The sequence below is a fragment of the Ictalurus furcatus genome, chromosome 23 (genome assembly GCF_023375685.1).
Source record: "Ictalurus furcatus strain D&B chromosome 23, Billie_1.0, whole genome shotgun sequence".
NCBI classification, from domain to species: domain Eukaryota; kingdom Metazoa; phylum Chordata; class Actinopteri; order Siluriformes; family Ictaluridae; genus Ictalurus; species Ictalurus furcatus.
This window is the reverse complement of record NC_071277.1, coordinates 4926420-4943064: the sequence shown is the minus strand read 5'-3', so window position 1 is coordinate 4943064 and position 16645 is coordinate 4926420. Positions and strand designations below refer to the sequence as shown.

The window sequence follows — 16645 nt, the reverse complement described above, 5'->3', positions numbered from 1 at the left end:
AATTTAACATTTTAATACAGTGGAACTGCTTAAAATGGCTTTTTTTAAAAAGCATTCATATTTTCATACAAATACAACTATTTTCCTGTTGTGTTTAATATTTGAACACTTGGCTAAACTCATAAAATAATTCTGTACTGCATTTATCATGACAGGATTTAAAAAATAATAATTACACTAAAATGAGTCTCTACCAGATTTTCCAGCTGGACCAGGTTTAAACGTTGAAAGTCGTGGAGTTACCTAACTCAATCTGGCAACATGCATTAAGGAGGCGGAGCAAAAGGGCGAGTTCTGCCAAGAGAGCACTGCGATTGGCTGGGGATTTTGTATTAAATTACGGATAAGTGGTAGTTTTGTTTTATTTATTTACTCGTTTATTTTGTTATGTTGGCTTTTTTTCCGTTTATTTTAGCATTTTGCCATAAAACGTGTTTCTTACGGAAGAAAAGAAATTAATTAAATGAGTGCAATAATTTAAAAAAATAAGATAAAATTAAAAAGCCCCAAAAAACAAACAAACACTGAATATAAAATGCAATCATTATGTTTATTTTGGTGTTGCCAAAACTAAACCAATAAAAAAAAATATGGAGAATTTTTTTTTGCATATTAGATTAAATACTTGACCCTGGAACAATTAACAATCAGGATGACTAAAGGAAGATAAAGCATTGCTTATAAAGTCCAGTTTTCATTTTGGTGAATAATTCTACACATATTTCCTCAGAAATCTCCAGATATTTGGTTTGTCATTCAGCGAAGAGAAGGAACGCAGAGAAAGTAGTGTCATCATCATCATCTGCGTAGAGTCCGTTAAAGAGCTGTCCTCCAGACACCTGAAGCCACACCTTGTCCCCGACCTGCAGATGAAGCACAGTGCCCCCGGCCGCCTGGTCCTCACTGTTCTGGTAGTTGTCCATGGTGTGGATGACGCTTTGTCCGTTCTTCATTAGTGCCACTCGGACATTTCGAGAGAACACTGTGATGTGGTAGGTGAAATAATAAGCTCCAGCGATGGCACAGGTGAAGCGGCCGCTCTCGGTATTGTAGTGATTCTGACGGTTGTAGATGATTTTGTCGAATCGGATAGGAGCGTTACTCGCAGGCAGCTTGCTTTGTGCGGTCAGTCCGACAGAAAAGGCACTTTTGGGTATTTCAGGCATGTCTCCTTCAGTTCCTTTTTGTCCTGTCTCACCTTTTGACCCCTTTTCACCACGGTAACCAAGGCTGCCCTTGTGGCCAGGAGGTCCGAGTTCTCCCTTAGGGCCTTGTCTTCCCGGAGGTCCAATAGGGCCTGGAGAGCCTTTCTCTCCTTGGTACCCAAGGCTTCCCTGAGGCCCTACAGGTCCCTCTGGTCCTACATCTCCTTTGATACCCTTCGGTCCTGGCATTCCCATCTCTCCCTTTACCCCTTTAAGTCCAAGCGGTCCTGAGAAGCCTTGGGGCCCCATTTTTCCAGGTGGACCCCTTTCTCCGTTCTCTCCACGTCGCCCTTTAAGCCCATCTATACCTGGAGCACCTGTCAAAGACAACAAGACATTTTCCTATACTAAAAAAAAAACACCACAACATTCATCAGCATTTCCATCAAATGCAAGGATGAGAAATTTGACCAGGTTCTCCTTTGTCTCCTTTTGGCCCATCCTTCCCCGCTGCTCCACATGTTCCAATATCACCTTTCAAGAGAAACAAAGAGCAAACCCAAACTTTAATCTTGTGCACTGTTATTTTTGCTATATCATAGCTTTGTTGAATTCTCAAATCTGATTGCTCAGAAGGTGTTGATTCATTTAAAAATTGTATACATTTAACAGCAGCTCGGACAGTAGTGCAGCCGTTTATATTAATGCACTCGTTCTGATTCGTTCTACAGCATTAAATGTAACCGTATAAGTGAAATAAAACACTTTGGGACATTCTGTTATATGGAAATAATCCATTTTAGGATGGTAACAGTAACTCCGCTTCATCATACCACCCCATCGTTGATTGTTTTTCTATAACAGCACCCCCCCCACCCCAAGTTTCATTCCTTACTCAAAACATTTTGCTTTATAGACAATATAGTAGTTAGTATACATTATATAATTCGGTGTTCTTATATAGTTTGGAGGTGCAAGGCTAATGGAAGTCTGTGTCTCCAAAGAACATGTCTTATAGGGTAGTTTTTGTCCAAACTATTCCTGTAAACACAAATTTTGGTTTTGTCTTTTCACAAATAGGCCAATATATGAACCAGTCTCTGATTTTACACTTACACATGATAATAATAAGATTTGTGCATTTTTCCTCACCTGGATCTCCTTTATCCCCTTTGGCTCCATCTCGGCCGTCACGCCCGGGTATCCCGTTGTGTCCTGGGTTGCCCGGTATTCCCGGGTGTCCACACACGCAACCAGGATTCTTTCCAGAAATTTCCTGCTCTGCAGCCTGGACCACCACCACTAGGAGGAGGAGGAAAAAACGCCCGGCAAAGGACATGATCTGCACACCCGTGTACGTCCAATTTATAATCAAAATCTCCAACTTTTTTGCAGTCCTCTCGGGTCTCGGGGCCGAAAATGTGCCGAGAACTTGAGAATCTGGTCATGCAGCAGTTACGCAGGTTACTTATTTAAACTATATTTGTTACACATCACCTACTTCGTCCTTTGCATATAAATGATTTCGATAATGATCAACTAGGAACACACGAGCCAATTCACCTTCAATGCAACATATTTTTGGCATGGCTAATCTGAAAACGGATTTGGTTTAAATGCTCAGTTAGATCGTTAATCTTGTTGAGGATAATGTTATGCAAGCGATGAAACTGACTTGATGTTTGTATTGTTCTAACAGATTCGGTGTGGGTGTCAGTAAAGTGTACCGTTAAGGTGACCATGACAAACTAGTTTTATGAATCGCACAGCCAGGTCATTAAGCACGGATTTTAATTCACTGCTTAGGCCTAAGAAGGGCGGAGACTTTAAATCCATTCATGCATGAATGGTTTTAGCCTTTCTAATTTATTCCTGCTTCAATGGTAAATGCCAATGAATATTAACACGGTGACACCTTATATAACAATGTAATATAACATAATATAATATAATATATTATAATACCGTTCCAATGAATATTAACCTTTTCAGTCTATATGCCGCACCAATAAACAGAATTTCTGTCTTTTTTTTCCCCCTTGTAATTAAAAAGAAAATCATATATATTTATTGAGCTTGGAACCTGATATTTGCCTTCACAGGGTGGGTTTAGATCATTTCTTCTAAAGAGCTTTTATTTGCTCCTGTGTATTGTCTAACAGCTAATAAATGGTAGTCCATGAATATAATATCAATTTATTAAACATCTTCACAAGCAAAACAATAACGCATAATATGAAACTTGGATATAAACTTCTAATACAATTCCAAATGGAAAGACAAAAAAAAAAAATTCTGCAAAATATGCATATGGGGAGTTTTGGCACTTAACTAAGGAAATAAATACAGATATGCATTCACACGTGGTACAGTACAAATCTGACAGGAAGTTGTGTGTGTGGATTTTTTAATCATTGTGCAACTTTTAACATGGAGGTCAGTGTATGTATGCCAGTATATAATGCTCTATGGACATATTATTAGTACGGTAGTATGTGTTTTTAGACATAGTTTAAGTGTTTACAGAGATGAACAGCAGTGATTTACAGTAATGGACGTCACACAGATCTGGGTATTTATGTTGAATACTGCTAACTATGTATATTATAGTACATAAAAATAAAATCCCATAGTAGTCATGCTAATCAGATATAATAAGTTATGAATTAATATCATACATGGAACTTCTAGACATTTTAAAAGGACGCTGATATTAAAAGTGCTCTACCTCATCATTTGACAACCGAAAGCATTAATGAAAATGACGACTGAACCAGATGTTGCTCGTCTGCACAGATTAAGGTCTTCTGGGTGTCTGATGCAGGTGGTAGGTCATCTCCAGGCTGGGTTACATGATCTGGCGGTGCATGCCGTACCCCGTCATGCCAGCCTGGGACGCTCCGCGGTTGCTGCCCATCTGCAGGCTGACCAGGTTCTGTCCCTGGCGCAGCTGCTCTTCAGAAAATTCCCTCCGGTTACCCTGCGACTTCCTGAGGATGGGGATGAAACAGGTTTCGAGTGAGATCAACGTTCAACAAAACACAGTGTGACTAACACAAGAGATCTGGAAAGATCTCAATCACCTGTGGAACCAGTCCCGGTTGCCACGGTAATGTCCATCATCCTTGGTGAGTGCCACACTGCCCAGAGCCATTAGAGTTCTCTGGACTGCGGCCATGTCCTTTCCTGTAGGCAAGAGAACCGACACACATTGTGGTCGTGGATTTACTTTTAGAAATAGGTTTTTAAGCCTGAAAATCATTTTAATCCTGAACGGTAGAAGCCTACAACACTCTTTGTTAGAGAGGGTTCCAATTAGAACCCCTTTAAGCAACCCTTGTCTGTCTAAAGAACCGTCAAACAAGTTCTTTTTCTAATAGTGTAGATAATGAAAGTCTTATTGCAGTTGTCTAATGGTCAAACAGGTGATGATGAAGTTCAAGGGAACCAACACAGGTAAAAAACAACAACAACAACAACAACCAGTTCAATCCAGAACCCTAGGGTTCCTAAGCTTATGTCTTAAGCATTAAAAGGTGTAGAACTCTACAGCAGAGGGTTTCCCTGTGAGAGAGGGTTCCAGACAGAACACTAAAACCCAAGAACACTTAACAAACGCTTTCTCTAAGCGAGTATTTATAAAAAATAAATACATTTAAAAAAGAGACCTATTACAGGGCCTAATGGTCAAATAAGTGATATCGGAGTCAACCATAGCTCCATGAACCACTGTACCTTCCCATAAATCTACAGTCTGAAAGATGTCGGTGGTGATGACTCCGTACGCCTCGGCTGCCTGGAGGAACTGCGAGATCTTCTCCATCTGCTTAAAAGCCATCTGTGTCTCCTGGATCTTTTTAATGGGCTCTTTGCCACGTGGGTACAGACTGTTAATGAGCCTGCAGAGGATCTACAGTACAGGAAGTGAGAGACTTTCAACTCTTTGGCAGTCAGAAGCTAGGTTCATAGAGAACAGAATCAGTGCGCTAACTCACGGTGCCGTCCATGAGCCACTTTTGGAAGTTCTGCTTTCCTGTTTGGGGTCTTTCCAGATTTCCTCCACACTGCGCGACGATCCAGTCCACCAGCCGAGCCTCCAGATCGTGATCGTACTTCTGTTCGATTTTCTCCTGCACCTCCCGGCTCAGGCCGTAACTGGGGCCTCTGTTTGCCATGATCGCTGGCTTTTCGGGGAACTCTCAAAGCAGCCAGGGAAAACCTGCCAGATCTTTCTGTGGCTAAATTCTAGAGAGGAAAATGTTCTCACACAGTGAAGTATAGTAACACAGACATAGTATATATTCTAAACAATTCCCTTTGTGATCAGATAATGGCTGTTCACAGTTCCACTCTCGGAATGAAATCCTTAAAAGTCATTTTCGCCTTTTTCACATTCGATGGTAACTCGAATTTACAATGCTGGAACTTTGCTTCTGGTTGAGATACATTCAGAATAACTCTGATATAACTCAGAGTTATATCCAGTCGAAAATGTCCAAATTTCACCATGTTGTTTCCCAGGCTGCCACACATACAGAAACTCATCCCAATAACTGTTCTAAAGATCAACCATACAATTTGTATTAGGTTGCATAGATGATGTGATGATATGACAGGCAGTTTTACAGCAGCCGGGGTGTGGTCACTCATTTTAAACCAGTCAGGGTTGCCAGATTGGGCGTGTTCTTCCGTTCAAAGCCTTTAGATAGGCTACTGCATCCTTCATCAAAACGTCCTTTAGTGGTTAAAATATATTTATATATTTAACATTTTAAATTGCACAATTCAAATCGAAAATTGCTCAGTAATTTGTAATTATAAATTCAAACATAACGCAGTTTTATTTTTATTTTCTTTTATATTTTACACTGTTGAGTTAGTGATATATATATATTTATATATACAAAAAAAAAATCATGTAGAAATACTTGGTGGAGAAAATCCAGTTAAACATCTGAGAAAGAATGGACAGAGGTCTTAATCCTGATTAAATCAGAACTACTATGTCTGAATTATTGTTCCAAATTCGGTTGTTAATTTATTATTAATATCATGCTTAACATAGAAGCCAGTTTTTAAGATGGAAAGCATCACATCAATCTGGCAACCCTGCTTACAGTTATTTTATAAAGCATGTATAAAGCAAACTTGCAATACAGTGATGCCTTTTATTTTCCATAAGTAGCAGACAAATAAAGAAAAACTATATAGAGAGAGATTATAATGCAATAATAAAAGATTAGTTTGAGATGAATAGCAGTACGGAATAAGCTTAATGCCAAGTGATTTTCCACTTACTCCAGTGATGTTTTGAGAGACTCACCGGAGGAGAAGGATGCTCCTGTTATAATCCTGATGTTCTGCGCGCGCTCTCTGGAGACACGGAAATGAAGCGTCCATGCAGCTCTGGGTGGGGCGCGCGCGGACACGCCGTCCCACTGGCACGAGCCCCGTTATATAGGCAAGCGTCACAACAAGGGCTCGAGACACTTCTGGCCAATGACAGACGCGACTTACAGTGATGAACTGAGCCATGTGCGTAACACACACACGGTGTGTGTATACTGTATACATGTATACATGTACTGTATACAGTATACATGTATACTGACCCTGACATCCAGCACGAGACACTGGTCACCATGCATTTTATACAGACCTGCAATAAATAATAAATAAACATGCTAACTTTAAAAAATTCTTAGGAAAATGTTGAAGCTGTAGTCCCTGTATCTCAGTTTGGAGCCTGTGCGCGTGGAAGAAAAAGAGTCCCGAGCTCTTTAAAGTTCACGAGCATCAACAACAGCAGAGTCAGGCCCTGTCCCAATTAGATTAGGCACATTACTGATATAGATACCATCTGCAACCTCTACACCAAACAGCAACACACTGCCTACATGATGCAATCAGCTCCAGAATTAATGGCATCCTTCAGAAAACTGATTAAATCCGTCCTCTAACAAACAAACAAATAAATAAATAAATCACACAACTACTCAACTATTTTTCAAAAGAAATGCATAGTGGTAAAATGACTGAGGTCCAAATCCCTTCATTCATTCACTGATCTTCAGTAACCTGGTCAGGGTGACGGTGGATCTGAAACTTATCCTGGGAACACTGCACAAGGTGGGTGAATAACGGCTGGGACGCAACTCCAAATTAATATGTAAAATAAAAACATACAGAGTACACAAGGGGACAAATTAAACAATCAGTCACGTTCCTCAAGACGACATGGAACCCTCTCTAAAAGGATAACTGTCTCTTGTAGGGTACTATGATAGGCAGCATTATACTATAGGCGCCATGATACAGCACCCTTGCTGGGTCCTTGAGCAAGGCCCTTAACCCTCTCTGCTCCAGGGGCGCCGTCTCATGGCTGATCCTGCGCTCTGACCCCAGGCTCAAACTGGGATATGCGAAGAAAAGAATTTCTCTGAGCTGTAATGTACAAATAAAACCTTAAAGAAACCGACGAACCCATGTAGGGTGCTAGATTTAACCTTTCAAATAATAATAATAAAAAACTTCTTTTTTTTTTTTGCAGAAAGAACAATTCGAGCGTTCTAAAAAGGTCTCTCACTATAAATGTTTAATAAAATATTGTGCTAAAATAAAATCAGCATGTTTCAGCTCAAAACAATATAGCACTGTACACACACACACTTTTCAGAGGATTAACGGGTTCCCTGAGTTTTCTCAAATGCCTTAAAGGGCTCGACTTGGAATTCCGTCTGTTGTCAGGTTCTACGTAGTACCTTTAAGAGTTCTCCAAGATCCACAAACTAAAGAGCCAGACTTAAACTTTTATTCTAAATATATATTAAGGGTGCCAATAGTTCTGGAGTTACTTCTATCTTGTTAAAATAATAATAATAATAATAAAAAGGTAATTGCTCAGATTTCCAAATAAGCCTTAATTTTAGAGCTTTCTAAATAAAATTGCCACAAAAAAAGATTATTTGGAAAATCTTGTGATTACATTTATGAGTAGATATGGAACTTCATGACGACAAAGATGGATGTATACTTGTAGAATAAGTGGTTAAATCTAGCACCCTAAAGGGGCTCTTTGGTTCTAAGCCTCTAGGAGAACTCTAAGTTTCTTCCTAGAACAAATTTTATAATGCTTTTAGAAAAAGATAACATACATACATACACATATATACACACATACATATATATACACACATATATATATATATATACACATATAAATATATACATATATACATACATACACACATGTATGTGTGTGTATGTGTGTATATATATATATATACACACACACACACACATATACATACATACATACATACACACACACACACACACACACACACACACACATATATATATATATATATAAAATCTCCAGCAAAAACTCAGGGAGAAAAGAAAAAAAAAAAGAAAAAAGAAACATACCTTTTTCAGGAAACTGTATAAGATAATTTATATATCTTGTATAAAATGTATAAAATATCTGTGTAAGATAATTCTGTAAAATCCAAATAAGCTTTGCAGATCTTTATTGGAAATGGTTTAAACAATGTTTTTCATGCTTGTTCATAATCAACCTTTATTGAACCTTTTATTATGTTGTCATATTGTCTAGGGTGATCTTCCACACGAACTATCCAGAGAACCCTTAACTGAGTAAAAAGGAATAAATGGCTTCAGCAAACAGCGTCACTAAACAGTTACAATGTTCCATAATATTCGCTCCATATTTGAGTAGTTGGATTGAGTTAAATAATATATGGAATTGGTGCTGCGATGCTCAGGGGAAATTTCTGAATTTTTCCTGGCTGCTCTTATGCGTTATGTACGAGTATTTTAATAAAACGAGTGCATTACAGCGTTACATCCATTTTAATTTGGCTCTGGCTGATTGTGTCGTCGGTGACTGGCTGAAAGGTCACTCTGGTATTTGGGGAGTGAGATCAAGCGTCGCGCCTGGACGACCGAGTCATGGTTCATTGCACACACTTTGTCCTAATCGCATGTTAATAAACAACCAAGTAATTCCTGGAGTGGAGCGAGTGGCTCAATACCGACATTATACAGTACATACAGGAAAGAGTGGAGATAAAATCTGAATCAAAAGGTCAGCTGTGATGCGTCGGCTTGAGAAATCTCTCGAACAAATCATGAGTTGTTGAATCGGATCATTTATAAATACAGAAGGAAGCTTACAACGGATATAACAAGATTTATTTGGTTAATACGATGTGGTAAAGAAGGCACGGAAATGAACCAGGAGAATAATACTGTCAAAAGGAGCAGCTTTAATCAGACACCTAATCTACACTAAAATTTAAATACAAATAATAATAATAAAAAAAAAACACACACACACATACTAAACCATGACTCAGGAAATGAAGGCACTAAGGAAACAGGTTCTCTCGGGAAGTTCTGGTTGTTTGACTTGGTTTGTTTTTCGTCTTCGTTCGTCACGCTATGGTGGTCAGCTTGTCGATGAGGTCATCGATGGTGTACACCACGAGCCTGATGTCATCCTTGTCGACCATGCGGTGCTGCCCCTGGCGCCGGAGGATGATGTCTACGTCGTTGCTCAGCACGCGATCCGCAACCTGTAAGGAGACGTGCCAGGGCACGTCTTCGTCCTTCAGGCCATGGATCAGACGCACGGGGCACGTGATGGGGATGGGGCTCTGCAGCAAGCAGTGGTTCTCTGCTTCCTTCAGCAAGTCCATGCTAACAGTGTACACACCTTCCTCGTTGCTTCTGGTCGGGATCGTCCACACCCCCTGGTCTTCGAACTCCTTTCTTGTCTGATGCACGGAGAACGGATGAAATGAGGCATTAACGTCGATATGGGAAAGAGTGAATCTGATTTTCTAGTCTTTTTTTTTTTTTTTCAAATCTGCATTTGTTATGAAATGTGTTGCAACATGCTCATGAGCAAACCAGAGCAGGAGCCAAAGTACAGAGCAGGAGCCAACTTTCTATAAATTATTTTATTCCACAGCCTGTACTTCATATTCATCTGCCGCAGTTTTCATTTCAACAGAGCAAGTTTTGGATAAATAACGGTGCTTTTTTCGCCTCATGTTTCTTTTGAAGACGTATTCAGGAGGTCGCAGTCAGCATGAAGGTGCTGATTAATTTTCAGACAGAAAAAAAACGTGTTATTTAACAAATAGAAATGTAGAATCGGTAATCTGGTGAGGTTTTTCGTGAAGAGACGTTTATCTAACATTTACGGAAGGAGTCTCCAGCGTCAGCACTTTGTAACGGTCAGCAAGTTTTCCACCACGGGAAAGTCTTTATCTCGGTATCGTGACAAGCTGCGTGGTTTTTTTGTATTATTAACTTCGAAAGAGAGCGAGAGAGAGAGAGAGAGAGAGAGAGAGAGAGAGAGAGGGAAGGAGGGAGGGAGGGAGGGAGAGAGAGAGAGATAGAGGAAGGGAGGGAGAGAGAGATAGAGGAAGGGAGGGAGAGCGAGGGGGGGAGAGGGTGAGAGAGAGAGAGAGGGAGGGAGGGAGGGGAGAGGGAGGGAGGGAGGGAGTGGAGAGAGAGGGAGAGGGAGAGGGGGAGAGAGGGAGGGAGGGAGGGGAGAGAGAGGGAGGGAGGGAGGGGGAGAGAGAGAGGGGGAGAGAGGGAGGGAGGGAGGGAGGGGAGAGAGAGAGAGAGGGAGGGAGGGAGGGAAGAGAGAGGGAGGGAGGGAGCGAGGGAGGGGAGAGAGAGAGAGAGAGGGAGGGAGGGAGGGAGGGAGGGGAGAGAGAGAGAGAGAGGGAGGGAGGGTGGGAGGGAGGGGAGAGAGAGAGAGGGAGGGAGGGAGGGAGGGGAGAGAGAGAGAGAGAGGGAGGGAGGGAGGGGAGAGAGAGAGAGGGAGGGAGGGGAGAGAGAGGGAGAGAGGGAGGGAGAGAGGGAGGGGAGAGAGAGAGGGAGAGAGGGAGGGAGGGAGGGGAGAGAGGGAGGGGAGAGAGAGGGACGGAGGGAGGGGAGAGAGAGAGGGAGGGGAGAGAGAGAGGGAGGGAGGGGAGAGAGGGACGGAGGGAGGGGAGAGAGAGGGACGGAGGGAGGGGAGAGAGAGAGGGAGGGAGGGGAGAGAGAGAGGGAGGGAGGGGAGAGAGAGAGGGAGGGAGGGGAGAGAGGGAGGGAGGGAGGGGAGAGAGAGAGGGAGGGAGGGGAGAGAGAGAGGGAGGGAGGGGAGAGAGGGAGGGAGGGAGGGGAGAGAGAGGGACGGAGGGAGGGGAGAGAGAGAGGGAGGGAGGGGAGAGAGAGAGGGAGGGAGGGGAGAGAGGGAGGGAGGGAGGGGAGAGAGAGGGACGGAGGGAGGGGAGGGAGAGGGACGGAGGGAGGGGAGGGAGGGAGGGAGGAGAGAGAGATAGAGAGATAGAGAGAGAGAGAGAAGAGAGACTGGTAAGGGAACCCACTTCTTTCACGGACGTTCCACAACGTAACCATCAATATTTCTCAGAATGTAGGACATTCTTCTGGCGTTGTGTGCGTCACGTAACTAATGTGTTTCTTACCTGCAGAGGAAGGGATTTAAATGCTGTGACGAAATGATCAGCTGCTGTCGAAATGCCCACGAGGGCTTTCGTCTTCTCGGGTCGAGCGATCGCAGCGAGTAGCATCAGCCAGCCGCCCATGCTGGAGCCCACCAGAATCTGCGGCAACAATTTTTTTTTTTTTAAATTATCAACACTTACTACAGCATCAGACCAAAATCAACATTCAGACATTTGCAGTAAAATGAACAGCTGTGTGAAAGGATGTAACTGCACGTGATGTGCATTTAAACGCCTTTTAAACAAACGCAAATAATACACAGTGAAAAAAGGGATGATATACTGGACATATAACAGATCATTCCTGAGGGATACACTTTATTTATTTATTTAAAAATCCAAATCCATTCCAAGCTCCTGCGGAAAATTACTCATTTAGTAAGTGTTGACAGATCGGACAATTTCCCTGCTAATTCTGTCTCGATTATTAAGGTCATTTTTAATCCCACTGGCCTGGGATAAAATTTTTAAAAAGAAATGGCCTACTATTAATTATCTGATAATGTCATGGTTTTAACCATGCTTCAGGAGCAGATTTTTTTCTCTAGGAACAAGAAATTAAAATATAATATGAATTCTTCTGGCTTTTTGTTGCTCTATACAAGCTACAGTATCCAGCAAGACAAATCTCACCACTGATCGATTATACAATTACCACTAATACAATGGACAAACAATGGACTTTATGCATTCTAGTAAAAAACTACAGCGCAAAAAAACTTGCATGATGGCCAATACAATAGGAACAGAATCTGTGTGTTAAATCTGGCGACGCTGCCAACAGTCCATCTAATTAGAGGAAAATCTTATTAAAATGTAACCTGAGGCCCTTCTGCAACTTCATCCAACATGAAGAGAACGTCCTTCTTCCAGCTTCCGATCGTTCCCTCGGAGAAAACGCCTTCTGAGGCTCCATGACCGGAATAATCAAACCTACACAAGCACACAAACAGATTAATGTCCTGCACCGACATTCATTTATGGGAATGTTATGTCGGACAAGTACAATCATTATGTAAAGATGAAAACACTCGGGGGGAGCGTGCTGTTATAGAAAAATATTCACTGGCTTGAAGTTGATTACATTCTTTTATTCCTTTTACTGAGTGACAGCCATTTGCCAACGATTGCAATTTTTATGATGTAAAAACAACATGGTGTACTTTATTTATCAGTTTACAGTTACACTTAAGGTCGTGGAACGTCAAGTTCCTGTTCTCACTCGCATTACAGCAGCTATAAACCTTCGTTCCCTCTCCAGCTTCTCTTTTTTTTCCTCTTGCCAAGTTATAAAGAAACCACAAAGCGTAAACACCTCTGTTCTAGGAAATTTATGGGAAAGACTACAGCTTTACCTCTGACTGTTATAAATCTCTGATACTGGAGACTCCTTCCATAAAATGTTAAATAAATACGTCTCTTCACAGAAGACTTCACCGTATCAACGATTACGCACGTTTTTTAGACCGTTATTAGTCATCATCGTTATGATACGAGTCCCTGTGAATGAGCTGTTACTATAGAAACGATAACGTATAAGAACGAGCGCATTAATAGAAACGTGTGATTTGCAGCTGCGCTACTGTTAGAGCTGCTGTTATAAATCCCGACCGATGAAACCTAACCAGAATCGAACAGAGTTGTGGAATACTGTGTCTTAATAAACTACAGTTACAATACATAGGAGTTACGTAATACAACGATATATTGTTTCGTCCAATTTACAATGAACATAATGAAGGTTGGTGATTAAAGTGTTTTTACCTCAAATATGAATGACCTAAAGACCTGCAGAATTCCTCTAGTGCTTCTGCTTTTGGTCCATTCATGTTCGAGCCAAAGCCGGGCAGGAACATCACGCCAGGACTCTTCCCTTTCACTCTGCGATAGGCCAGCTTCGGAAGGTCCGGCCGGGAAACATACTGTACTGTACTGGACTTCTGTCTGACTCCTGTGTTGATACGTTAAAGACACAATTTGAAACAAATGTGACACCATTTCTTAAAATAATACAAAATGATTATAAAACAAAAACACCACCATCATCATCTTATACCAAGAATGTCAAACTTACATCCTGGAAGCGCAGTGCTTACTTTTATCCGGCATCCACTTTAACTCATGAGTTAATAATAATAATAATAATAATAATAATAATAATAATAAGCTGATAGGTAATTTTAGGTGGACAAATACTAAACTTAGCAGGGCCGTAAATACCTACAGCTCACAAGTGATCGACATAGGAGTTAAACCCAGATAATGTAGATGTGAATTAGACCAGTCTGAAACAATGGATAGTTATTGGTCAGATTTATTTTCCACAAGGAGGCGCACTAAAAACCAAAACAAGTATTCCGGACCGGAAACCAGTTTTCCAAACGTGGTTTCTCAGCGATTGCTAACCCCTGCTAAAGGTCAGAGCTTAATGCATTGTGTTTTTTTGTTTTTTTTAAATCATGTTCTACGTATCTTCTAAGTACAAATAAGGAATAAACAAATCGCATATTGCACCTTTAATAAAAATGGTCAAGTACAAGGGAATAGTGACAATTGAGTGTTACACAAGTTTCATAAGTACCTGATCACAATTTAAACATACATACAAACAACAACAAAACCCAGACATATTTAGCACCCAAACTAGATGCAATCTTAGTTTCTAGCTAATAAATCCTTCCACAAAACCAAACACATGCAGATTTCCTCCAGGACTAAAACATCTGAACGGCTTTTTCCACGCCCCGCCCCCTTCACTTCCCGGCTTTATAAGAGCGCTGTTAATTAATTTCCCCGCATTTCTGTCTAAAACAGCCGACAGTGAACTCGTTTTTACTGACCCTGGAAACATTTGGGTGAAAGAAGCCGGACTGCTCCATTACCCAAAGCCTGAAAAGCTCGTCTTCGGGAAAGTGTTAACACTACAGCTGCCATACTGCGCCACGCGCCGCCCTCTGCGGAAATATCGCGAGATTTCACTGGGCTGCCATGTAAAGGGAAAATCTCGTTATGTCGGGTTGCCTGTCAAGTAGCTTTCTAGCAGGAATACTTGACATTGTTATTTGTCTCCATTAATTGTATAATAGATTACCAATTAAGAGTATACAGTTTGTTTGACCTTTTATTTTTTTTTATTACTTATTTGCTTTTTATTCATTTTTATGAATAGTCAAACTCCAGATGCGTTAGAGACAATGTTCTAGACCTGTTTAATTCATCTCCAGTTCCCTTAACCTGCAATGATCATTTAAGGAATAAAACACTCTGTCTCATGCCGTAATGGGACATTTACCATATTAGAATGAGCAAATAAATACAAACCTATGATTTACTTATGGAGCTGCTGTTATAAAAATGAAACATCTGAGAATTCAACAGTGCTGTGGTATAATTGTAAATAATTTGTATATAAATTATTATTTACAATAAATTGTAATAATAATAATAATAATAATAATAATAATAACTATAGCTGCGAACAGCAATTATAGAAAAAAAATTAATTACTTAATATTGTGCAATCCTATAAGCGCCTATGTCTAAAAAAAACAAGATAATTTTAAGAAATAACTTCATTAAGGTCGTCTAATAGCCACTGAACATTGATTGACCAATGGCAGCCATGTTTTTCAAGATTCACAATTGTCCTCGTATACACTGATTGGACCTTGGACAAGGACTTTTTTTTCAAGATTTATTTATCAATTCTATTGGACCAATGGTTCCACATTTAGTGCCAATTTCATGTTTTGTACTATTGTTGCACCACCAATTGGTCACACTCAGTAATTTTTTTTACTTCTGTCCTCAGTTTGAGCCATACATATATCCCCCAAGTTTGGTGAAAATATCTCATTCCGTACAAGAGTTATAGCCATTTAAGTAAAAGTGGCCATGCCCACGTCAAACGTTTTAATGTGTCCTTCTGAGGCTAAATCAAAAGTTCAACTTTTTTTTTTGATAATGATTGATCTAAGGCGTCCAAAGAATTGTCCTGCAATAGGAATATTTCAGTTGAGCAAAAAAACTAGGACTACTAAAACTAGTTAGCAAAAGCAGGTTTTACGAAAAATCCAAGATGGCGGAACATTTTTATGTCTTTTGTTCGTCTCAAATATTTAACGAAGGATTTGATTGACAGCAGTGGTCTTAGAGGCAAAGTTATTCAGAATGTTAGAATCAGATCCAATATATGATACAAATAATATGTGTCTGAAACATTTGGATAATATACAATCATTTACAAACTATTTATACAGCCAATTTCATGGTTTTTTTAACTCATATAGTGCCACCAAGTGGCCAAACTCAATTTTTGTCAAGTGACCATAAATATACCGATTTGGTGAAAATCTCTCATTCCATCCGTCCATCCATCCATCCATCCATTCATCTTCAACCGCTTACTCCTTTTCAGGGTCACGGGGGAATCTGGAGCCTATCCCAGGAAGCATCGGGCACAAGGCAGGGTACACCCTGGACAGGGTGCCAGTCCATCGCAGGGCACAATAATCTCTCATTCCATTAAAGTGTTATAGCCATTTAAGTAAAAGTTCAAACATTTTGATGTGCCCTTGCAAGACTAAATCAAAAGTTCAACTTTTTTTTTTGATAACTATTGATCTAAGAAGTCCAAATAATTGTCCTGCTATAGTTTTATTTCAGTTGAGCAAAAATCCTACAACTAGTTCGCAAAAGTAGGTTTTTAACATTATCTGAAATATTTAACGAACAGTTTGACGGACACCAGTGGTTCTTGAGGCAAAGTTGTTTAGAATCAGAAGCCCTATCATATGATATATATTACTTGTGTTTTTTCACAATCCTGTGTTATATACAACCGTTAACACCTACCTAGTGGCCAATTTTATTTTTATTTTTTTTAAACTTTGGAGAAACCTCTTAGACCAAGAGTCAAATAGGTAAACCAAGTTTCGTTCCGATCGGTCATTG

General features: G+C 40.4%; 3 protein-coding genes across 3 annotated transcripts; all 3 read right to left on the bottom strand.

The window, feature by feature from the left end:
- Positions 1–454: 454 nt before the first annotated feature.
- c1qtnf9 (C1q and TNF related 9) lies at positions 455–3171 on the bottom strand. The gene is made up of 3 exons (XM_053611509.1): positions 2298–3171; positions 1617–1679; positions 455–1522 (listed from the first exon to the last, which is right to left on the bottom strand). Exons 1-3 carry the CDS (start codon positions 2482–2484, stop codon positions 753–755), a joined length of 1020 nt encoding a protein of 339 aa, XP_053467484.1. The 5' UTR covers positions 2485–3171; the 3' UTR covers positions 455–752.
- A 42-nt stretch (positions 3172–3213) lies between these two features.
- On the bottom strand, positions 3214–7599 carry tagln3b (transgelin 3b). Its single transcript, XM_053611508.1, has 5 exons — positions 6469–7599; positions 5141–5390; positions 4881–5055; positions 4229–4331; positions 3214–4135 (listed from the first exon to the last, which is right to left on the bottom strand). The coding sequence occupies exons 2-5, from the start codon at positions 5318–5320 to the stop codon at positions 3994–3996; spliced, it is 600 nt and encodes a 199-aa protein (XP_053467483.1). The 5' UTR covers positions 5321–5390; positions 6469–7599; the 3' UTR covers positions 3214–3993.
- Positions 7600–9416: 1817 nt separating this feature from the next.
- Positions 9417–14644, bottom strand: abhd10b (abhydrolase domain containing 10, depalmitoylase b). The gene is made up of 5 exons (XM_053612062.1): positions 14533–14644; positions 13457–13643; positions 12514–12625; positions 11654–11791; positions 9417–9946 (listed from the first exon to the last, which is right to left on the bottom strand). The coding sequence occupies exons 1-5, from the start codon at positions 14624–14626 to the stop codon at positions 9605–9607; spliced, it is 873 nt and encodes a 290-aa protein (XP_053468037.1). The 5' UTR covers positions 14627–14644; the 3' UTR covers positions 9417–9604.
- Between the last annotated feature and the right edge of the window lie 2001 nt (positions 14645–16645).